At 42.0% G+C, this 25,586-nt stretch overlaps 1 protein-coding gene across 7 annotated transcripts in view; it reads right to left on the reverse strand.

The window, feature by feature from the left end:
* Positions 1 to 6,380: 6,380 nt before the first annotated feature.
* Positions 6,381 to 25,586, reverse strand: part of kiaa0232 (KIAA0232 ortholog) — a 131,804-nt gene continuing 112,598 nt past the window's right edge. For 6 of the 7 annotated variants that reach the window (XM_070872262.1, XM_070872265.1, XM_070872259.1 and 3 more), the window contains 3 exons: positions 17,477 to 17,585; positions 11,866 to 11,960; positions 6,381 to 8,875 (listed from right to left, as the gene is read on the reverse strand). In XM_070872262.1, the coding sequence (XP_070728363.1) occupies positions 8,693 to 8,875; positions 11,866 to 11,960; positions 17,477 to 17,585 (387 nt within the window). In that variant the 3' untranslated portion in view covers positions 6,381 to 8,692. The remainder of the gene's footprint in view (positions 8,876 to 11,865; positions 11,961 to 17,476; positions 17,586 to 25,586) is intronic. The other variant, XM_070872264.1, reaches the window with a different exon arrangement.

Here is a 25,586-nt window from a genome sequence, read left to right on the forward strand (position 1 = left end):
GAGTATCCTTTTTAAGTAGAGCTTGAAATTGACATCAACACTGTGTTTACTCCCAAACAGCTGGTCACTGTTAGGAGAGGGTGTTGGTTGAAGTGCCAGGCACCAAAATGCCATGCAGCCTCTTTAATGAGCGCTAGCAGGCTCAGCTTTTCAACCAGCCTCTGAGCAGCTGTTCCTAGTGTGGCTTCAACTCCTTTGCCAAGATGGTGTCTTGTGCTAAATGTGGGCTAAATCGGCATATCAGCTTATGACCTCATCTTGTTTACCTCTATAGTGCCTAAAATATTTGGCAAAAATCACCCCCTGAATCTTTGAAACTCCAACCCTTTTACCTCATCACACAGGCCACAGCATTTGCTTGTTAAACCTGGGCATTTCAATTCCACATGGTGTTACATTAGACATTTCCCCTCACCAGTTTGGCACAACAAGCCTTACAGATGAGAATACTCGACATATTTAGTAGCAGCTATTTCTTCAGTTTCCTGGGTTCTAGAAAATAGGCATAGTTACTTAACCTGCCTGAGAATGATCCTGCATTGTGGAAAATGTAAAATTGAGAAGCTCTATTAAATTTTGTCCAGATCATTCATCAATATTCAGGAAGGATAGACAGGAAGGAAAAGGAGGTGGGGTAGCATTGCTGTTTAAAGAGATTAGCGTAATAGTAAGGAAGGACATTAGCTTGGATGATGTGGAATCTATATGGGTAGAGCTGCGAAACACCAAAGTGCAGAAAATGTTAGTGGGAGTTGTGTACAGACCACCAATGGTAGTAGGGAGGTTGGGATGGCATAAAACAGGAAATTAGGGACACGTGCAATAAGAGTGCAGCAGTTATCATGGGTGACTTTAAACTACATATAGATTGGGCTCACCAAACTGGTAGCAGTACTGTGGAGGAGGATTTCTTGGAGTGCATTAGGGATGGTTTTCCAGACCAATATGTCGAGGAACCGACTGGAGAGCAAGTCATCCTAGACTAGGTCTTGTGTAATGAGAGAGGATTAATTAGCAATCTGGTCCTGCGAGGCCCCTTGGGGAAGAGTGACCATAATATGGTAGAAATCTTCATTAAGATGGAGAGTGACACAGTTAATTCAGAGACTAGGGTCCTGAACTTAAAGAAAGGTAACTTCGATGGTATGAGACGTGAATTGGCTAGGATAGACTGGCGAATGATACTTAAAGGGTTGACGGTGGATAGGCAATGGCAGACATTTAAAGATCACATGGATGATCTACAACAATTGTACATCCCTTTCTGGCGTAAAAATAAAAAGGGGAAGGTGGCTCAACCGTGGCTAATAAGGGAAATTAGAGATAGTGTTAAATCCAAAGAAGAGGCATATAAAAAGGCCAGAAGCAGCAGCAAACCTGAGGACTGGGAGAAATGTAGAATCCAGCAGAGGAGGACTAAGGGTTTAATTAGGAGGGGGAAAATAGAGTCTGAGAGTAAGCTTGCAGGGAACATAAAAACTGACTGCAAAAGCTTCGATAGATATGTGGAGAAAAAGATTCGTGAAGACAAATGTAAGTCCCTTGCAGTCAGAATCAGGTGAATTTATAATGGGGAACAAAGAAATGGCACACCAATTGAACAAATACTTTGGTCCTGTCTTCACTAAGGAAGACACAAATAACCTTCTGGAAATACTACGGGACCGAGGGTCTGGCGAGAAGAAGGAACTGAAGGAAATTCTTATTAGTCAGGAAATTGTGTTAGGGAAATTGATGGGATTGAAGGCTGATAAATCCCCAGGGCCTGATAGTCTGCATCACAGAGTACTTAAGGAAGTGGCCCTAGAAATAGTGGATGCATTGGTGGTCATTTTCTAACATTCTATAGACTCTGGATCAGCTCCTATGGATTGGAGGGTAGCTAATGTCACCCCACTTTTTAAAAAAGGAGGGAGAGAGAAAACAGGGAATTATAGATCGGTTAACCTGACATCGGTAGTGGGGAAAATGTTGGAATCAATTATTAACGCTGTAATAGCTGCGCATTTGGAAAGCAGTGACAGGATCGGTCCAAGTCAGCATAGATTTATGAAAGGAAAATCATGCTTGACAAATCTTCTAGAATTTTTTGAGGATGTAACTGGTAAAGTGGACAAGGAGAATCAGTGGATGTGGTGTATTTGGACTTTCAAAAGGTCCCACACAAGAGATTAGTGTGCAAAATTAAAGCACATGGTTTTGGGGATAATATATTGACGTGGATAGAGAACTGGTTGGCAAACAGAAAGCAAAGAGTAGGAATAAACGGGTCCTTTTCAGAATGGCAGGCAGTGACTAGTGGAGTACCGCAAGGTTCAGTGCTGGGCCCCTAGCTATTTACAATATACATTAATGATTTAGATGAAGAAATTGAATGTAATATCTCCAAGTTTGCAGATGACACTAAGCTGGGTGGCGGTGTGAGCTGTGAGGAGGATGCTAAGAGGCTGCAGGGTGACTTGGACAGGTTAGGTGAGTAGGCAAATGCATGGCAGATGCAGTATACTGTAGATAAATGTGAGGTTATCCACTTTGATGGCAAAAACAGGAAGGCAGATTATCTGAATGGTGACAGATTAGGAAAAGTGGAGGTGCAACGAGACCTGGCCATCATGGTACATCAGTCATTAAAAGTTGGCATGCAGGTATAGCAGGCGGTGAAGGTAGCAAATGGCATGTTGGCCTTCATAGTGAGAGGATTTGAGTATAGGAGTAGGGAGGTCTTACTGCAGTTGTACAGGGCCATTGGTGAGGCCACACCTTGTGCATAGTTTTGGTCTCCTAATCTGAGGAAGGACATTCTTGCTATTGAGAGAGTGCAGCAAAGGTTCACCAGACTGATTCCCGGGATGGCAGGACTAACATATGAAGAAAGACTGGATCGGCTTGGCTTTTCTTCACTGAAATTTAGATGAGAGGGGATCTCATAAAAACATATAAAATTCTGACAGGATTGGACAGGTTAGATGCAGGAAGAATGTCCCCGATGTTGGGGAAGTCCAGAACCAGGGGTCACAGTCTAAGGATAAGGGGTAAGTCATTTAGGACCAAGATGAGGAGAAACTTCTTCACTCAGAACTGTGAACCTGTCGAATTCTCTACCACAGAAAGTTGTTGAGGCCAGTTCGTTAGATATATTCAAAAGGGAGTTGGATGTGACCCTTACATCTAAAGGGATCAAAGGGTATGGAGAGAAAGTAGGGATGGGGTACTGAAGTTGCATGATCAGCCATGATCATATTGAATGGTGGTGCAGGCTCGAAGGGCCGAATGGCCTACTCCTGCACCTATTTTCTATGTTTCTTTGAAATATATGAATTCTTTTAACACCAAAATGAGCGAGTAAAGCAGTTTGTACTCTCTTTTTTTTGATAATTAAGTTTTCTGGGTCAGGGGAGGGGCTATTTTCTTTGAGACAGATATTGCAACAAGCCTGTCTGCAAGGACAAATTCGAGACAATCCATTTTGATATAATCAAGGCGTGGAAGTAGGTCAAGTACTGTCCATAGATTGCCATGATGATGAAAAGTGAGACAATTCCTCTGATTTACACTTAAAGGAAAATCCTTTCAAAATAAGCTATTTTCACTTGGCTTAACAATTCACAAAATCAGTTGCTGTATCTCACCGAGGGAACAGAGTGCAATTCTTCTCAATATTTGAATTGATTCAAGAGCTTTATTACCAAAGAGTCTGAAGAAATGCTAGAGGAAAGGACATTTTGCTCTAAATACTCCCTTAACAGGTCTAAAAATACATATTCAGAAAATATTCTTTGATTTAAAAAAAAATCTCTCGATACCAATTTTGGATTTTCTTTCTCCGCCCATGCCATTCAAGTGACCTTACTGACAAGGAGGAGCTGCATTCATTCTAAAGGAGTCAGAATGACTGACTAGAAGTGGACCTGATCTGGAACTACCAGACTCTGGGGCAACACACCACCAGCAAAGTATACAGCATATCTCGCCCATTGCATTTTGGTGGACCTCATTTGCCAACTCCAGTTAGAATGGTGGCAAAGTGCCATCAGCAATATTTGTTCCTCAGCAAGTACAACCATATTCAACTTCAAAAAGGAACATCAAATTATAAGACATTGTGCATGCTCTCAATGTGGTTTCTTTATTAGGCCCTACAGAGGAACATATCCATAGTCAGTGATTTGGCCAGGCAATGGCAACATCTTAGTGAATCTGAACAGCACCCAAGAAATTCATTATCCTTCATAGTCTCCCAACAGTCGAGTGCTCTTGCAGGTAGAGAGCTCTTCACCCTCGGAGAGTTTCTCTCTTCCAAGGATCTGAAAACACAACTGGGGCTTTACATGTTGCAAATACTTTCTCACTGCCACGGTACTAAGATCTTCCACATTGTTTCCGACCTTTACCAATCAGTCAAGGATTATAAAGAAAATATGTTTTTACTAGCACAAGTAGACTTATTTAAAAAAATCTCAACCAGAGCCATCTGGTGACAGGAAAGCAGGAGGTGGTAGCAGCCCTGCGCGAGAAATTATTTGCATAAACGATGCAAATTTCTCTTCCCCAGTGTCTTGACCTACTGCACCACAAAGAACTTCAACTCTTGAGACAAAATTGTAACTAATTATATATAGATAAATCTGGGAGTTTTTATTTCAACAGAATACAGGATGTTTCAATAAATTCTGCTCCAGTCTCATTTTTCTAATTGACATCACATTTCAGCTTGTAGTATAAAAGACTATATCTAGTAGAGAGACATGAAAACCCCGATATTAAACAATATTAGGAATGGTATATGGGAGGGTATAAATTTTAAAATTCTACCTTACGGTTCCAACCCGCTGACTACCCGGCATTTAAAATTTTATAAACCCAAATCAGGCAATTGACGAGGCTTCCGTAAAAGGCAGACATGGCCTAATTAACATTCAAAAGTTACGAGCCGATGACATCATTGGCGTCGCGACTTAAACTTAAATTTATGTCAGCTGCACTGTCGGCTGACGAGCAGCTGATCCAAGTGGGAGGACTGACTGCTTCAGGTAATTTTTTTTATAGTCATTCATGGGATGTGTGCATCACTGGAAATGCCAGCATTTATTGTTCATTCCTAATTGCCCTTGAGGTGGTGGTGGTGAGCTGCCTTCTTGAACCACTGAAGTCTGTGAGATGAAGGTACTCCCACAGTGCTGTTAGGGACAGAGTTCCAGGATTTTGAACCAGCGACGATGAAGGAACGGCGATATATTTCCAAGTCAGGATGGTGTGTGACTTGCAGGGAAACTTGCAGGTGGTGCCGTTCCCATGTCCTTCGAGGTGGTAGGAGCTGCGGGTTTGAGAGGTACTGAAGATCAGCTCTTTTATAGAACCCCTTGTGGGCCATTAAGAGTAGGAGTGCTCACCCGAGGTCTCACAAGGAAGCCTTCAGCTTCCCCAGCCCCGATCGTGGCCCCAATCTTTTGGCAGGTCCTTCACGTCCTCACCGTTGCTGGGTGCTTCGCCCGGTCTCTTGTCAATATCAGGGCCAAAATCTTTTCAATAGTTAACATTTGTTACCAAGTAAATAGTTTTTATGGTATAGACAAAGCAATTGATGCCACTGACTAAATATCAGGAGTGTTCTACGCATCATATATTATAAAAAGTACTCAAGGAAGAATGACTACGCAGTTTCATTCATGCGGAAGATCCCATAATTTGTCTAATTTTTGAGAGGATTTAAAGTGAAATCTATCGACCATTCTACTATTAAACATCATTTTTGATATACATTTTGTACAAAAGCCAATTTTAATTTATAAAATATATTTTAAGTGTTAGGAGGCTTCTCAGCAGATAGTAAAGGCACTTAATTAAAAAAATCTATTCTGCAGACACAGATAGTGGTAATTTTGTGTGTAGTGCTGTTAATTACACGTATTGGACGAGGAACAGGATCAATGTTGGCTCTGGTGCCCCACATGACAGGAGTCACTCTGCTGACACTCTCACCAACGATGGCTACTTTTGTGAAATACACGACGACTGCTGACACCCATGGAATGGGAACCCAAGTTGGGTCAGCATTTTTGTGGGGGAGGGGGAGGAATAGAGTGAAATTGGGGGAAAAATAGTGGTATTCACAATACATTTGGGAAAGTTATTGGCTTAACCCTCAAAACAAGCTGCTGTATGTGTTTGAATTCAGAGCCTGCTAATATTGTATTGAGTGAGCTACTTTTAAAATATTAAGCAGGCGGATTTGCTTTATGTTCAAGTAGTTTGCTGTTCAGGATTATGTCTCAACAGATAAAGTTGTTCGTGAGTGCCTCTGGCTACAGCATTGCACAATATTCATTTAAATACCATTTTTAACAAAGAGATCAGGATAAATAAACCAAAATACTGCTCAATTGGATTTTACTTTCGAGTCTTTATTTAGGTGTAAAGTAATTCCACAATGAAACAAAATCAGTTACTCTGGTGTACATGAAATCAGAGAACAATACAACCACTTTAAGCAAAAATTAGAAAAAGGCTAACAACTGAGAAATGGGGAACTCAGGTTTCAGTGCTATGGTATACACTATTCTACAGTGTGTTCTATGTTCTCCTTTCAACCTGCTTGTAATAGATGACAAATAAAACTCCCCTCCCCTGCAATTCCTCAATAAACCACTCAGTTGAAAACCTGACCATAAGAAACTTGAAATCACATTTCTCAAACTATCCCAATTGAATGCTGCTTTTAAGTTTTTTGAATCATGTAAATATGGAAACTAGTACAGGTGACATGTGTAAACGTTTCATTATTCCCTAACCCACTTCTCAAGCCTTTTCTTCTTTCCCAAGATGATATAACATTATATTACTCTTTTTGCCAGGCTCATGCATCACCTGACATGAAGTCCTTCCTCGTCTGTATAAGCAGCTCTAAAAAGAAATCATAACTTAAGCAAATATGATTTAGAGAAGGCTTTCAATCCTCTGTTCTTGTTAACATCCATAACCATTTAAAAAAAAATTCTATAACACTACTTAAAATAACAGTTATGAATTTCTTAAAGCTGCAGCATTTGTTTTTGCTAGTTTACATAAGATGCGTTTCAAATAAAATAACCCCCAATCAAAAATTAGTCTACAGAAAGGACCTTGATAAATGTTTTGTAAAGTTTAAAATTTTAATGCTTAAAACTGCTGACTATTTTACTGCACAGAGCTTAATAGCCATCTCTGACAAACTTATGTGTAAACTATTATTCCATATTTTACGCCTGGCTTATATATGCCAACAAAAAAATAATGTTGCAGCTTAAAATAGTTCTGGATGCTGAATTTATCCCAAAGCTAATTCAACTCAATCCTTCTACTTTCTTATTATATCAATTATCACCATGATAAGTTCTGTGGTTACTCTGTTCCTAATATAAATTCAAGTTCAGGAAAACATGACTTGAATTTTTGATCTCTGTCGTAACCAGCGATTACTGTCATGGGATCCAGATAGCCGGCCATGAAGTTGAAAGCACTCATGACTAGTTGTACCTGGTGACCAGAATATTGTTTCCCCTTGGCTTTTCATTTTGCAGATTCAAAGCACAAGGGTGACACAGATATTCAACAATTACATTATGATGTCAAAGTGATGTTTATGACACCAGTGTTACAAAATAAGGAAAAAAAAACCTCAAAGCAAGCCACATGAAGCAACAATCACTACTGCAGTCACACATGTAAATGAGATTAAGTTTTAAGTCTACATTTGGTTCTTGTAGTCAGCACAAGTAAAATGCCAGAATGGTTCCTCACACCCCTTCAAAACACAAAATGAATTCTGCTAAGATCTACAAAATCACAGCCACAACATGGACTAACTGCAATTGGCTCAGGATTTCTCACAACTAGAATACACAATTTTATCACCCTCCTGTTTAATACTGATGCCTAAGCTCTGTGTAAAATTTGTCTCGTTCTGTTTGATCAACCCAAACCTTCACACTGAAACCTTTCCCACAACTTGGTAAAATCCTGGACTTTCACAGTTAGCACTTCACAAGCCATACTCACTAAACTTCTCAATTTTATGAAAACGCATTTAGAATCATTCAGGAAAAAAAGGTATTTATACTTATTCTGCCTCTGAAGCACAACCTTGTCATTCCTACTTTGAAGTGAGATAACAGGTTTCAATTAGATGATTGAAGTCTATTCATCCATGCTGTTCTCCTGCATTCAGAAAGGCACTGATCTAGTTATGTGAAAAGTATAGCTTGAAGTATTTATCTCCCAATTCTTTTACAACAAAGCATTATACTGTGCCATATGCTAAGAGCCCCTGAATAGCAGAAGTTGTAGTAGACATAGTCCTAGTGACAATGGTAGTCCTACAGTAGTAATGAAAGCGGTAGTAATTAATCAGCAAAATAAGCATTGATGCTAGTAAGATAGGCACATGCACAATCATTCTTTGACAAACACAACCTATACTAGTTGAAAAAGCCAAGGTTTCGATAAACTATCATCGTTAATTAGTTTTTCTGTCATGGGATTGCATTCAATGCCTAACAGTGAAACCTACAAGAAGAGAAAGATAAATACCTATCTAAAGCAGTTAAATGAAAAGAAAACTAAAGTTTGTTTTTAAAAGAGCAATAAGTTCTCAACAAGAGAGTTGTGAACTTATTAAAAGGGTAGTTGCTTTCTAGCTGGAAACAGCTGAGCAGAATTAAAGATGGGTGCGAGAAAAAAGCTCTTCATCTGGAGGGTCATCCCAGTCACTTCCGCCTTCTGAAGCAGTTTCATCTGAGCTTGAACAGTCACTGGAGAAAAGCTTCCTGCGGATGACAGCTGACCTCCCTCTAGTGTCATGCTCAACTCTGCAGTTCACCTCACAGGCTGCTGTAGTCTGCTGAAATAGAAAAAAAGTTATAAATATTTTAATTTCCACTATGTAGAGTGACACAATTATTATTTTTACTCTTCACTGAATTACTTACTAAAATGAGAATATTTAGCATTTGAATTTAATAAACTGATAGGAGTTTGCATTGAACCAAGGTTTCTGAGCGAAATACAAAATGTACATCTTCCAGTTCATCTATATTTATGCAGGTACCCAGTACACTTAAGGTTTCTTGATTGTTGCAATTATATGACCGTTGAAGCCCTAAACAAAAGGCAGATGATTTGATTTTTAAACTGCATGTTTTAAAACACCTTTTTCAGGAATTGATCAACAGACCTGAAAGAATATAAATTGCAGGATTTCAGAGCTTTAAAATAACTTTGAGTTGACATTTTTACACATAAGCACCATATATTAAAGCAGCAATGACTTACCATACTGACATTAAAAAAATATTTGCTTTGCAGTAACAGAGTCCACATTCAAATGTTTCATTAAGTTTGACTGCAGTTTATATATTCACATGTAACAGAATGAAATCAAAGCTTCTTTCATTTATTTAGTGTGAAAAATATCATTGTAATTTTAAAATCTGCTAAAACTATTTAAATGCACAGAACAAAGCACGGTTATGGAAAAAGTACAAAGTAAATAGGTTAAATCATTTATTGATTAACTACATAATTTTCTCTATACAAAGTTCTCTTTAGTCAGACTTCTAGTTAATGTTTACTACAGTACATATACTCATAACATGTTAAAACATTAATACTAACAAGTTACCTGGTTGTAAGTTCTACATTTAATTTTATTTGTACTCATAAGAACATAAGAAATAGAAACAGGAGTAGGCCATACGGTCCCTGGAGCCTGCTCCGCCATTCAATAAGATCATGGCTGATCTGATCATGGACTCAGCTCCACTTCCCCGCCCGCTCCCTGTAACCCCTTATCATTCAAGAAACTGTCGATTTCTGTCTTAAATTTATTCAATGTCCCAGCTTCCACAGCTCTCTGAGGCAGCGAATTTCACAGATTTACAACCCTCCGTTTTAAATGGGCGGCCCCTTATTCTAAGATCGTGCCCTCTAGTTCTAGTCTCCCCCATCAATGGAAACATTCTCTCTGCATCCACTTTGTCAAGCCCCCTCATAATCTTATACGTTTCAATAAGATCACCTCTCATTCTTCTGAATTCCAATGAGCAGAGGCCCAACCTACTCAACCTTGCCTCATAAAAGTCAACCCCCTTATCCACCTAGTGAACCTTCTCTGAACTGCCTCCAAAGCAAGTATACCCTTTCGTAAATATGGAAACCAAAACTGCACGCAGTATTCCAGGTATGACCTCACCAATACCTTGTATAGCTGTAGCAAGACTTCCCTGCTTTTATACTCCATCCCCTTTGCAATAAAGGCCAAGATACCATTGGCCTTCCTGATCACTTGCTGTACCTGCACACTATCCTTTTGTGTTTCATGCACAAGTAGTACTCCTTGAGTAGTACTTGGGGTGGGGGTGGGGGGCGCGGGGATTAGAACATGTTTCCTCTTCTGGCACTTAATAGCTATGTCAAACATTCCTGTTTAGCATGGGTTAGACATAGAATAATGTTTTCCCCTTCTCTACTCCAGCAATGCACACCAACCTCAGAAATATTGCACCAGTTAAACTACCATTCCCATATCCATTATCCTTCTGGTCCCTCTTTTACCCACTCCTCTCTGATTCTGCCGAGTTAGGAACAGTTTTGAAGCCACTGGCTCAGACTAGTTAAATTCGCTTCATTAGAGAGAGGGGAGTCCTTCATTCCATCAGCCTGAGCTGGATTTAAACTAAGTCCAGAGCTTAAAAAAATACAATGCAAGAACTCAGTACACCACCTTTAGCTGGTCTTTTAATTAAATGAGATGGATATTTCACTTTAAAAAAAAAAAACTTCGACACTTGTATCTAATTGAACTGAATAGATAGCTAGTTCATTCAAATGATCTGTTTTCTACATTCTAAAGCATAATGTCAAACCTGTGAGCAATATATCAAAGTGTAAATCCTAACTTATACAGTGCACCATTTTATTTTATTGCCTTTCTTTTTACTATATAGCATTGATTATTGAGCAAGCACAATTCATGTAATGTTATAGCTCAGATTTTGCAGTTGGAATGATGGTGAAACTGTCAGCGTTCGCCGTCATTACTCCTCTGAAACTGACAGCAACCTCTGATGTCCGCACATGCGCAGATATCCAGAAGCTGCTATGCTATGTAATTTCCTGCTTCTCCACAGGCTGTAGTGTGGAACTTCCCACAGTCTGCAATCAATTCAAAATCACACCAAACTGATGAAAACTTGATGACATCACTGTTGCTGGCGCTGGAGATACCCTTGACTTGGCGTCAGAATCAAATTAACGTTGGGAGAGATATAATTCACACCAAGATAGCTAAATCTTTATTGGCATCTTTCGTCGAGGTCAGCAGCGAGCGCTGTCGTTTTGCTCCTGTCAGCAAATTCCGGGCCATTGTGTGTGGGGAAGCATTTATTTTTGTGGACATGTAGGGTCCTGGTGAATTTTGGCCACAGACTTTAGACCTAATGTGCTTGGGATCGTGAAAGTACAGAAAACATGCAGGGCTCTCTTAAAATTATAGCTAAGCAGCATAACATTCGCAAGAAATATAAAGTAAGGGCTTAAAAATAACAGAAAAAGTGGTATGCTTTTAGTAGATGCGAGTCTAGATTAAGAAATTGAAGTAGTTTCAGCGTTGCACAACCATCGATGAGAATTATACTCAGACTTTATCTGTGCAAAACTTTTGTAATGCAATAGGTCTTGTACTTAACTGTACCGGATACTGAACATTCAGTTCTCAAGAAAAACAGCTTAAAGCAAACACTAACTATCATTTATTGATAAGGGATTTCTGTTTTAGTATAAAATTGAAACACTTATTTTTGGAAACAGATCTTTAATACTTGGTTAACTTACTCGGTCTAACTGGAGAAGACAATCTCCATTGTGTGAATGTCCTCTTAAAATTGGACACTCAGTTCCATCCTTCTCCCTGGCATCAGTGTAGCATTCTAAAAAAAGACAATAACACAAACATGTTAAATAAAAGTAACTTTTTAGATTTGTTTTTAGGTAAAATAAAACGGAGTTAGAAAACTGAACCATAAATTTTAATTTGTAATTGGTGAGACACAGAAATCATGTATAAATGGGTAAAATAAATTTTCGGATTAAATCTTTAAAACAGATTGCATATGAACTGAAGTGCTTTAAGAATGACCTTTTAATTGCTGGCACAGAATGTTGTTGTCGTCTGGATAGACTTGCTGTCGTGCAACCGTAATTCCTCCAGTTATTATCAGAAGATTAAAATCTGCCTTCATTGTTACAAAGTGGTACAAAATTTCAGCTATTGCAGCAGAAGCACACATACCTACAAATCATCTATCAGGTGTGTAAAGAGGCTCAGATTACAAAAATCAATACAAATTGGGGACACCATTCTGTCCATATAGTACTTCCTTCCATAGAATCCTACAATTTCCCTATCATATCCAACTGCCTCGTGAATGATTCCTGAGTTTCTGCTGCCATTAATCTAACTTTAAGGCCAATCAATGCATTAATTGCTCGGTGTGATGTGGTACTTCTTGACCAGTTTTGAAATTGCCTTTTTCTAAGTTTGTACCTTGTCCCAGTGTTGTGGTTTAACTTTAATGTGCATCATATTCATATTTTCTACCTTATGTGCCTCCAGGTGGTCCCCTCCCAATTGCCTTCTTTTGAAAGATTGAATTTTCCTCACCGATCCTTACAAGCCAGTCTCAGCACCCCTTTTCTGCACTGCTTCCAGAGGTTTCAATATTTCCCTTTTGCCTCGGTAACACAAATTGAATACAGCACTCAAGGTGTGCCTGACGAGACCACTATACAGCTTCAGCATGACATTCTCAATCATACTTTACTTAGTTACATATAGAGTGAATGGACTTTGGGGTACGATTGAGTGAATTTGGTTCAGAAAAATAAATATTGATTGACCACATAGTTCTCAGTTCATTTCTGTGTAAGATTGCAATTTTTGTAGTTGGATGATGGGAGGGACTTTATGAGCGTGTGTGAGAGGGCGGGAAAACAGGCAGATGTTGCGACTTTATTTGGTGTGTCAACTTTTATTTATTTAAAGTGCTTGACTAAACATTGTGTCCTCCTTTTTCTGGCTACTGGCCATCATATTCCACATCCTTTCCTTCTTATGCACCTTTCTCATCTGGGGATAGAGATCCCACCCCTACATCATCCACTTCAGCTTCCATAAACAGCAAGCCTTACATAGTTCGCAGCATCTGCAATGATTTTGGAAACTCTTGCTCAGCTGTATTGCAGGGCTCTACCAGAATGATCCAAACACCCACAAGACTTCAGATTGCCTATTTGTCTGGCCTATCACACTTCTTATACTCTCATTATAGTCTGGCATGCCATTCTGCCTGTGGAAGCTTTATTGGAGTCAGAAGGCATGACTGCAGTGGATAGACCTGATTACCAATCAACCATCCTGAAACATGGTTCTGAATCATCATAGCTGATATGGGTAAACTGTTGCACGCTGAAAGGGTCATTATAGCGTCCTGGGTAGCAGCTATTCACATGTAAGATAAGGTGATTAACATTGTGCACTAACTACACCCATCATAGGCAGTCCTTCAGAATCGAGGAAGACTTGCTTCCACTCCTGAAGTGAGTTCTTAGATGGCTGAACAGTCCAATACGAGAGCCACAGACTCCGTCACAGGTGGGGCAGATAGTCGTTGAGGGAAGGGGTGGGTGGGACTGTTTGCTGCACGCTCTTTCCACTGCCTGCACTTGATTTCTGCATGCTCTCGGTGTTGAGACTCGAGACTCAGTAACCTCTCGGATGCACTTCCTTCACTTAGGACGTTCTTGGACCAGAGACTCCCAGGTGTCAGTGGGGTTGTCGCACTTTATCAGGGAGGCTTTGAGGGTGTCCTTGTAGTGTTTCCGCTGCCCACCTTTGGCTTGTTTGCTGTGAAGGAGTCTTGTGTCTTGCATGAGAACTATGTGGCCTGCCCAGCAGAGCTGATCGAGTGTGGTCAGTGCTTCAATGCTGGGGATGTTAACCTGGGCGAGGACGCTGATGTTGGTGTGCCTGTCCTCCCAGGGGATTTGTAGAATCTTGCAGAGGCATCGTTGGTGATATTTCTCCAGCAACTTGAGGTGTCTACTGTACATGGTCCATGTTTCTGAGCCATACAGGAGGGCAGGTATTACTACAGCCCTGTAAACCATAAACTTGGTGGCAGTTTTGAGGGCCTGGTCCTCAGACGGCCGAAGGCTGCAATGACGCACTGGAGGCGGTGTTGGATCTAGTCATCGATGCTCTTGTTGAGAGGAGGCTCCCGAGATATGGGAAGTGGTCCACGGTGTCCAGGGCCGCGCCATGTACCTTGATGACCCGGGGGGGGGGGGGGGGCGGGGGGGGCAGGGAGTGCTTTGTGGTGAGGACAAGCTGATAGAGGACCTTTGTCTTAGGGATGTTTAGCGTCAGGCCCATGTTTTCGTACGCCTCAGTAAATACGTCGACTATGTTCTGGAGTTAAGCCTCTGTAAGTGCGCAGACACAGGCGTCGTCCGCGTACTGTAGCTCGATGAGAGGGTGGGGTGGTCTTGGACCTGGCCTGGAGACGGCGCAGGTTGAACAGGTTCCCACTGGTTCTGTAGTTTAGTTCCACTCCAGCAGGGAGCTTGTTGACTGTGAGGTGGAGCATGGCGGCGAGAAAGATTGAGAAGAGGGTTGGGGTGATGAAGCAGCCCTGTTTGACCCCGGTCAGGACATGGATTGGGTCTGTGATGGATCCGTTGGTAAGGATCACAGCCTGCATGTCGTCGTGAAGCAGGTAGCTACACATTAATGGGAGTGAAAGCCTTCACCACTTATAAAATGAGGAGGTTATCATAAAGGCCATTCCACTAATAGCTCCTTGCACCCGGTTAATCTGTAGAACTGGATAACTTTAGCTTTTTGTTTCTCTGGTTCTACAAGGAATGACACAAAGTGTGGAATCACCCCAAAAGAACACCAGTGACCTTGTGCAACTGTAAAAGCTGCTGCCTGACGAAAGTGGTAAGTTACCAGATGCTGTCTGGAAGGATTCAGGAGCAAAAGGTTTCAAGGTAGTGGTGACTTTGACGAGTGCAGACAATGTTATTTTCCTGGTGGAAGTGGGCTGAAGGACTTCAGTTGGCAGTTGACATAACTCCCCAAGAGGCTGGGGGGAGGGGTGGGAGAAGGGAGGGAGCACAGACTTCGGAAGCAGTGATGTGCTGAGAAATCTTCTTGGATTATAAACTCGGATGATGGTATCTACGTGTAGGAAACAAACATCATCTGTGATGGTTTGCTCCAAGAGCCTTTAGTTTACGGTCCTCCATTTCCTTTTCTTCAAAATAATGGAGGGATTGCCATTGGGAAATCCTTGTCTCCAGTCCACAACTGTACTTTCTGCACAGATGACTAAACAAGATACTAAAAGTACTTACAGAACCTCCAAAGTACCAAACAGCTGAAATTGGTATGGAGGCAAAATAAAGACAAACCTTCAACTCCAGCAAACAAAATCATAGAAAAGTACAGCACAGAAGGAGGCCTTTCAGCCTATCGAGTCTGTTCTGGCTCTTTCGAAGAGTGATAGCCTCTTCAATATAACATTCCTCTCGAGGATACTGCTCTGCTGCTCATACTATCACACATATAGTGGCAGTACTAATTTCGGTCAGGTTTGGAGTGAAAGTTTGGGAAAATGGAATGGGAAGATTAACCACACCCATTTGACTCTAAGCAGCAGATTTCAGGCAGAATGGGTAAAAAAAACACTTGAAAAGGAATGTTCAGATTCCTAAGACACTGGGCAGGAGGAAGCTGGACAGATGGGATAGACCTCACCTGAATCAAACTTGTGTGTGTCACTGGCAAGGCAAAAATTTATTGCCCATCTGTAATTGGTGGTGAGCCGGCTTCTTGAACCACTGCAGTCTGTGTGGCGAAGCTCCTACCACAGTGATGTTAGGTAGGGAGTTTCAGGATTTGGAGCCCGCGACGATGAATAATGAGTAAGAATCCGATGCCTAGGTTTTATTCTTATACTTTTAAAAAAATTGAGTGGACCATTTCAGAGGGCAGTTAAGAGTTTCTAACATTGCTGTTGGCCAGACCAGGTAAGGATGGCATGGTTCCTTCCCTAAAGGAAAGTTGGGTTGGATTGGGTTTTTACAACAATCCGGTAGCTCTATGGTCACCATTACTGATAACAGCTTTTTGTTTCAGATTTATTTAATTATCTGAATTCAAATTCAAACTGCCATGGTGGGATTTGAACTCGTATCTCTGGATTATTAGCCCAGGCCTCTGGATTACCAGTCCAGTAACAGTATACTACCATACCGCTAAACTGGTACCGATGTCACCGCAGAGAGTGTAAATAAAGCTACCTCCAAGAAGTTACCAAAGCAAGGACAGTTAAAGACAATAACAGAGGAAGTAAAATGTAGTAAAAAGAAATTCTTTGACTTCTACGTATTTTTGACGTCAAAATGACAGCATTTCTTATTTTCAGCAGGAAATCAATCTCAACATTCTGCCCAAGGAAGGCATCTTAAAATGGCACATCAAGGGAACAGTCACATGAATGAGATATCGAGATTAAAACACCTTAAAAGAATGTTGTAGTTTGTGATTTTTTTTTCTGGTTCCAACTAGGGATCAATTCCTGCAGTAGATGAGGAGCGCGAGAATGAAAAAAACAAGCATCTTAACCTTCTTTGATAGTAAGTTAGCAGTCAGTAAAGATTTATGTATTTGATTTATTTCATTCAAATAGGCATGGGGTGAATTTTAACCCCCAAAAACGGGTGGCGAGTTGGGGGTCGGGTGAGATGTTAAAATGCTTTAAATCTCAAACCTGACCCTGACCCGCCTGCTTCCGGGTTTAACAGAAGTGGGACAAGGGGTGGGCAGCCAACCCTCTCTCAGGAGGCAGGTTGGTAATTTAAATATTTTAATGAGGCTGGCAGCCTCTGATTTAATCTGCTTTGCAGGTTTAACCCAGGCCGGCCAGCTTTCCCAGGCCTTGAGAAACCCGGCAGCTGATGGGAGGCGAGTACTTCCTTAGGAGGAAGGCAAGGGCCTTTATAGCACTGTTTATGGGCAAGGACGAACATATTCTGAACACTATCAAGAAGGAATTAAGTAATTTTGCATGAAATGGGGTGGACCGGAAAAGATCTGTTAAATTAATTTTGCATCATTTTTTTCCTTTTCATTTCTAGTTCCTCTGAACCACAGTCCATCTCGAAGACAGGGCAGCCAGGCAATGATCTCAGGCCTGTGATTTGCCACTCAAGACATAAGATTGTTACAGGTTTGGAAACAATGCAACTGTCTGTCCTTTCTACAAGGGAATGTATTGGGTGAAAGAATCCATCTTTTTTCCTTTGGTTCTTACAATGCTCTTACCTCTTTTCCAGTTTTTAAATCTTACTTTATAACTGCATTTTATTATTGACTTGCCTGCACACTCAATCCCAGAAAATGGTTGTGGATACAGTGTTTCTCGCCACCAGACTGGTTCCTCCTTGCAATCACTCTTCCCTTGCTGGTTCAAATCAGAAGAGGGAACCTGTCATGACAAAATAAATCAGTGTAATGTTTTGAAATGTCATTATTTTTCACCTAGATTGGAGCTCAGAAGGGATTTGACATACTTCAGATTTTTGATTATTCTTTACAAATCATTGCGCGTACAGTGTATAATCTTTGAGTAGTTATTAATGCCATGGAAATGGTAATGAGAAAAATAAAAGGGGAATAAAACTTCACAAGTTACTGTATAGGTTCATTTCTCTTACTAATTTCTGCCAAAATATTGCATCATCAGGATTCACTTATGACAACCTCTATCCTGGGCATTTAATCAGCACAAGCCATTTACTGTTTCATGTACTTATGTCAAACATTAGTTAATTTTACAACCCCCGGACCCTTGTTACTGTGCCAACATCAATTTGCCAATTAAGTAAATGACACTAAAGTTTGTTGACAGCAGTTAGCAATGATCATCTTTTTGACATACTTTGGGCATTATTTCCATACAACACTCATTTTAATGTCAGGCTTAACTAACTTCCTTTTATTGTCATCAATTATTGCATCTTATAGTTATAACGTAGATGGTGATCGGTTCCTTACAGACAAGGTATTAATGCAACGACAAGTACAAATGAGCTTAACTCTAGTTTAAGCCGAGTCCAATTGCTGTGGAAGCAACCCCACTCGCATAGTGAAGCAATGTTCCCTCTAATTTTGTTTGTACTGAGAGGGCTCTCTCTCTCTCTCTCCCTCCCTTTGAGTGCGACCTTTTTGTCTGTGGGCAACTTTTACAACAACAACGCCTTAAAAGCATATATACAGTAATGCCATATTGCCACCACACTTTCTGAAATCGTGAGACAATCAGACAAGGTTTTATACAGGTTTAACATCCTATTCCTCTAGAAATTAACCAGTGTTTTATTTGCATTTTTATGGCTTATTAAATCTGCATTGCGAATTTAATGATTTGTAAAGCTATATCCCAAGATCCCTTTGCACCTCTATCCCACTTCAGATACTTATTTTCCAAGGATTAGGAAGCTTCCTTATTCCTCCCACCAAAATGCACCAACTCACACTTATCTACATTTACAAGCCCATTCTCTGCAAGTTTGTTTATGGTAGAATTAATTAAAATTTTTAGTTCGTCGTACAACTCTCTTCCCCAATCTCCCTCTTACTCTCTTCCCCGCCTCCACGGTCGGTCAGTCTCTCCCTTCCCTCCCCTCTGGTCTCTCTCTCTCTCTCTCTCCCTCCCTCTCTCTCTCCCCCGCCCTTCCTCCCCCTCCCCGGTCTCTCGCCCTTCCTCCCCCTCCCCGGTCTCTCGCCCTTCCTCCCCCGCCCCGGTCTCTCGCCCTTCCTCCCCCGCCCCGGTCTCTCGCCCTTCCTCACCCGCCCCGGTCTCTCGCCCTTCCTCCCCCGCCCCGGTCTCTCGCCCTTCCTCCTCCTCCCCGGTCTCTCGCCCTTCCTCCCCCTCCCCGGTCTCTCGCCCTTCCTCCCTCTCCCCGGTCTCCCGCCCGCCCTTCCTCCCTCTCCCCGGTCTCCCGCCCGCCCTTCCTCCCTCTCCCCGGTCTCTCGCCCTTCCTCCCTCTCCCCGGTCTCCCGCCCGCCCTTCCTCCCTCTCCCCGGTCTCCCGCCCGCCCTTCCTCCCTCTCCCCGGTCTCCCGCCCGCCCTTCCTCCCTCTCCCCGGTCTCCCGCCCGCCCGCCCTTCCTCCCTCTCCCCGGTCTCCCGCCCGCCCTTCCTCCCTCTCCCCGGTCTCCCGCCCGCCCTTCCTCCCTCTCCCCGGTCTCCCGCCCTTCCTCCCTCTCCCCGGTCTCTCGCCCTTCCTCCCTCTCCCCGGTCTCTCGCCCTTCCTCCCTCTCCCCAGTCTCTCGCCCTTCCTCCCTCTCCCCAGTCTCTCGCCCTTCCTCCCTCTCCCCAGTCTCTCGCCCTTCCTCCCTCTCCCCAGTCTCTCGCCCTTCCTCCCTCTCCCCAGTCTCTCGCCCTTCCTCCCTCTCCCCAGTCTCTCGCCCTTCCTCCCTCTCCCCGGTCTCTCGCCCTTCCTCCCTCTCCGCGGTCTCTCGCCCTTCCTCCCTCTCCCCAGTCTCTCGCCCTTCCTCCCTCTCCCCAGTCTCTCGCCCTTCCTCCCTCTCCCCAGTCTCTCGCCCTTCCTCCCTCTCCCCAGTCTCTCGCCCTTCCTCCCTCTCCCCAGTCTCTCGCCCTTCCTCCCTCTCCCCAGTCTCTCGCCCTTCCTCCCTCTCCCCAGTCTCTCGCCCTTCCTCCCTCTCCCCAGTCTCTCGCCCTTCCTCCCTCTCCCCAGTCTCTCGCCCTTCCTCCCTCTCCCCAGTCTCTCGCCCTTCCTCCCTCTCCCCAGTCTCTCGCCCTTCCTCCCTCTCCCCAGTCTCTCGCCCTTCCTCCCTCTCCCCAGTCTCTCGCCCTTCCTCCCTCTCCCCAGTCTCTCGCCCTTCCTCCCTCTCCCCAGTCTCTCGCCCTTCCTCCCTCTCCCCAGTCTCTCGCCCTTCCTCCCTCTCCCCAGTCTCTCGCCCTTCCTCCCTCTCCCCAGTCTCTCGCCCTTCCTCCCTCTCCCCAGTCTCTCGCCCTTCCTCCCTCTCCCCAGTCTCTCGCCCTTCCTCCCTCTCCCCAGTCTCTCGCCCTTCCTCCCTCTCCCCAGTCTCTCGCCCTTCCTCCCTCTCCCCAGTCTCTCGCCCTTCCTCCCTCTCCCCAGTCTCTCTCTTGGCAAGCCCCGAAATAGGTCCAGCACGTAGGCACCGAAACCCGCTCCTGCGAGCCTAAAGAATGAGCCTGAGGGAGGCGATTGAAAAAAGAGCGCCTGTGTATTGGCGCCTGCAATGCCTGGTGTGCGGCAGCCTCGAAGGAGCTGCGCAGTCTAGGGGAAACAGTTGCTAGAAGTATATGTAGTTATTTTTGAATTACATTTTACAACTATTTCTGGACATAGTAATTCTCAATCGATGAGAGGATTCCCATCCTGCCAACAATGCTCATTAAGTTCAATCAGCCATTTCACAAATCAATATTTTCATATTACAGTACACAGTCAATGGGGTTTATGGATAGACAGTCCTACAGATGTGTTTTTTTCCCCCCCAGACATAACCCCAGTTTGGAGAACTAAATTCTACTGGAGGGTGCTCCACAGTTCGTGGACAATGTAGAAACATCATACATGCTGAATGTTACACTTTGCTAAAATCCTGCTCAATGGTACTGTTTGCCACATATATGCAAGATTTCACAACATACTCTGAAGTAAGAAAAAATTGTATGTTCTTAAAAAGAGATTGTTCAAAAGTGGGCACAAATCTCAGGTCTTGCTTTAGCCTCCAGCAAAGATTTCTTGTTGCTAATACTGAAACCTATCTCTCAAGAGAAAGACAGAGTCCACTGCAAACTTGACTCTCAACAGATTTTCCAATTGTCTAAAACCAGAGAGTTATCAGCACTACAAATATAGATGGGTTGCAATGAAACAAGGATCAGTTTGGGCGCAGATGTGAGACTGAAGGCAAGAACATTGGGCCAGATTTTGCTGTAGCTGGGCATCTAATGTTATCTGCCATTATAGTTAGACTTGCTCCTGCACCCTTCAGCTTAAAAGAATTTTGCCCACAAAGTGCGAGGTGATAACAGCATTGAGGGTAAGAATTTGAAATTAGCAGAAGGACCAAGAAAGGATATTAAAGGGGTCAATTCAATGTCTAATCAGGATCAGAAAGGGAATAGAGGGAAAGAAAGATTGGATTAAGAGATAGAGAAAGAGAGACAGAAGGAAAAATAATAAAATCTCCCAAAAAATTCTAAATCTGAAGGAATGAGTCTCCACATTTGTAATAGTTAATTTTCAGTGTCAGAGAGATTGATTGTCACATCAAAAGGATACTTATGCTAATCACTAGCCCTAAATATCTGCGACAGGTTTAATTTGTATCTACCATGCAAACTCAGCAACTTCATGACATTCAATGCATATCAATGGTGAGGCAGTCAGCGAAATGCCATTTTCACAAAGCCAATGGCGGAGCGGCGCAACTCAGACAGCATTTAACCGTGCATCTGCCCTTCACGTGAAGTTGCTGCACCATTTACGTATAAACAATGGCAAATGCTATTAGCCTCACTTATTTTGACAGCAGATTCTGGCCCATTGTATTGACAGTTCTTTCCTCGAACACTGATTGCAAGCTTCCCAATCTCCTTGAAATATTGCCCAAATACAAGTGAAGCAAAGTGGCCAGCTTGAACTATGAGCAGATAGTACAAATTGCAGTTCCAGCATTGGCCATGAGCATGTCCTCTTGGTGTTTATGAAATAATTGGAATCCAACCCTCTTATTTTGACGCCTTGGTACTTGGTCAGAAGAATTCGAGTTTGGGATTTTCCAAATGATTTAAGAAGACAAGTCTTGAAAAAGTGGTACAGTCCAATTGGAAATGTTCTATTGTCTCGCGGATCCATGTATCTATTATAATAGTTCTCTACTTAGCTATGAATGATTGGAGATGGAAGAACAGCATTATTGCTGGATGCTTGGGGTAGAGCCAATGAGTATTTAAATGGTAGAAATAAAACTGGTCAAAAGGTTGCTGTAGAGCTTGTGAAGGGCAATAATTCTGCTCCTATACGATTACTAATGGGTCATCAGTTGGTATTACTCTTCTACGAGCTTTCCAGAAACTAGAGGCAACTTCTCCATTGAGTCAGTGAGTAACTGGCCAAGAAGCTCCCATGTTTGATCTCCGATCTATGCTGGACTAGTTGGCTCTTAGATGTAAGTGATGCAATTAATCTCAGCATCCTGAGTTAGGGAGAGGAGAAGGTACTAGCATGTTACCAGTGCTAACAGAACTGTACAACAGTATGTGCTGGTAGTACCAAATTCAGCAGAGGTGGGAGAACATGGGAGTGTGGGGAAGATGAGAACACTAATTTCCACTTATTCTTAGAAGAAAATTCATACGGATGTGATCCAGGCCTTTAAAATGCCAAGAGGCATATACAACATAGAAAAAGATAAATTACTTAACTTAGACTATTAACAGTACACTAGAGCATAGGAGGACACAATTTACAAACCTTCAACAAGAGACTAGGAAATTTTCCACAGAGCAAAATAGTTGTGTTTCCAGCAACATAAAAAAAAAGAAATAAATAAATATCTGGCCTGGAATTGAATTGAGGGTCATAGATTGAGATGATAAAGTTCCGCTATGGATCATGCCGATTCCCAAGTCACTGGGACCATGGAAATGTCAGGCCATAGGAAATAGGTAGTATCTAATCAAGAACACATTGTGAGAACAATGTCTTCACACAGGTTGATGAAATGGGACTACTGTTGTCCATCTGTCAGTTATAGGAGTACAGAACAATTAGTGCCATTGAAACACTCAATCCTGAGTAGATGCGTTAAAGCCCCCATCATTGTCTGGAGAGACGGCTACTGGGTCAGGCCTGAAACAAAGTCTCACATATCCTGGCTTAAATTGGAGGCAACTAACTTCCTTCCAAGAGTTGCTTTCATAGGCCAGCTATTACAGATAACAATCTTTTGTGTCAACAAAAATGGAGTATTTTGTTCACGGTTACTACTTCAAAAAAACCTGTTTTATATCAGTTATAAAAATACACAACATGAAAGTTACACCTCGTTGGAAATCAGCCTATCTGCTTGGAGTTATCTTGCATTGTTGGCTACTATGGTAACTCTTGGAAAGGACAAAGTATCTCTAACAGGTTAACATTTTAATTGCAAATTTGTGTCAAGTTGCACCAGAATACTTCCTGATTACTATTTCAATGATTGTTATCAGCTAGACTGTTAGCTCGTTACCTTGTTGGGCTGTTGTGTAATAGTGTGTATTTGCCTTGCAAGTCCCAAAAAGATGGACTGTGGAGAAGTAAATAAAGGAACTGTTAGATCAAGGAGGATTCCTGGACATAAATGTCACGGGATTTCTAGCTATTAATTGGTTTGATTTTATTTGACTACGAGGTACAACAATGGAACATTGCTTTATGGGCATGGGCCTATGTAAATTCTGTACAGCCTTCCATGGGCCTGTTAAGGGATTGGACAGTAATCTTTTTATGTAATTATCTTAGCCCAAGTTCTCAATGGAAATGTTTTAAAGGATCTAACTGGTTTGTCTGTTTTACCCTTTGTAAACTGGCTGCTGACTTATGTAAACTGCTGCTTCTGTAAATAACTCTATCCATGAATAAACAGTTAATAGTTTTATCTGCCTTTGAAAAGGACACGAGATGTAATAGAATTCCTATCTACTATATGGCAGCAATGGAAACATCGGGGGGGGGGCACAGTATCCCAGATTATTCATGCATAAAGCCACATTTTGATTCATAGAGAGTCTGCCTATAGAAATGTACTTATGATGGGCACAAGGAAAAAGTATCTGGAGCAAAATTGAAAAATGAATCTTTGTCTCTTCCTCAGTCAGTTGGTGTACAGCATTTCAAAAGCCTGAAACATTTAGCCAAACTTAATCTGATGCAGATATGTTAGTATGTCAACTGAGCTGCCATATATACTACCAACTGCTCCTAAACAGCACCGTATATTTACTCTACCCCAGGCCACAAAGCAAAGTAAATCCTTCAGAGAGCAGATATTGGCTAAATGAATTCCTCACAATCTTTTTGCCTTCTTAAATATTATTTAAAAATACAAGGCTTTTATAATACGAAACAGGACAGTGCTGTGTCTCCATTATACAATATTCTCACCTCAGAATGATGACTTCTCCATCATCATAATGCACTAATAGACTATTGAAGAATCAATCAAGGGCTTAGCCTGCAAGATTTTGAACTGCCTCTGAAAAGCAGAGTTCTTAAAGGATAAATTATTCCTGAGTTACAAACCACAGATTAGTTTATATAGGAAATACAGAAATGGGTAGCAGCATTGGTTTTTGAATATTAATTGATAGAGGTCTCAAGGGCTGTACCTTTCGAGCCCACGGCTACCTTTATTTTGAATTGACTTCTGTGAAGGATCTGATTCAGACATGGGATGGTCCAGAAGATCATTCTCTTCTTCATCTCAGTCCTCAGAGGAGGGGTCTAACTTGATAAGAGATTGTGTCAAAGCACAAAAAAATACTCCTGGAAAAGAATTTAAGTTCCAGGGACAGTACAGAAAGGTAGTTCATAACCCTGCCAGCTCTTTAACTGCTAAGAAATTATAGACAAGAACCTCTTTCAATGGAGAAATTTAATTTCATGCAGGTGAAATAGTCACAGATAATAACTGAAATTTCCATAGAATGGACATCCAAGGATATGGAATTCTAAATAGGGAAAGTACTTAGTGAAGAGGACAACAATGAATGTTGAAAAATAGGATCCAAGTCACATGAAGGATGCCAAATTGATGACTTTGATAGTCATATGCACCAATTAATTTGTACTACAGGGTACTAATAATAATCTGCGATGATCTATCAACAATCACAGTTGATGACCTGACAGGCCTGACATCCTTCAGTACCGAGGAAAGATGTTTGCTTCTGATCTACTCTGCACTAACAAAACATATATTAGGTGTTTGCAGTGGGAAGATGACCGTTATCCAGAATCAGTTATGATGCTGAGAACTAAAGTCACAAGTCTTGGAACCCCAAGATGTGAGGTCTGTGGGCCATCCGATAATTTACCTAATGCTTTGAGAGTGGATATCGTGTTGGGATGTCAGTGCAGAGATCTACTCTTTAAAAAAAAAAACAACCCTAAGCCAACCGTGACTACTTCTTCCAACTACATAATGGTGTGCTAGTGTTGTGCTAATGTTACTGAACTGGCAGTGGTTGTGAATTTAAATCCCACCATGGCAATTTGTGAAAATGAATTCAATAGTTCTGGAAATTTACGTGCTAACACCAGAGAAAAAATAAATAAATAACCATGAACCCTGCTAGATTGTCATGAAAACCCTATCTGATTCACACATGATCTTAAGGGTAGGGAACTTTTCCTTCCCTCTTCAGACTACATTTACCTCTAATCT

Source organism: Pristiophorus japonicus, chromosome 2 (genome assembly GCF_044704955.1).
Source record: "Pristiophorus japonicus isolate sPriJap1 chromosome 2, sPriJap1.hap1, whole genome shotgun sequence".
NCBI lineage: Eukaryota > Metazoa > Chordata > Chondrichthyes > Pristiophoridae > Pristiophorus > Pristiophorus japonicus.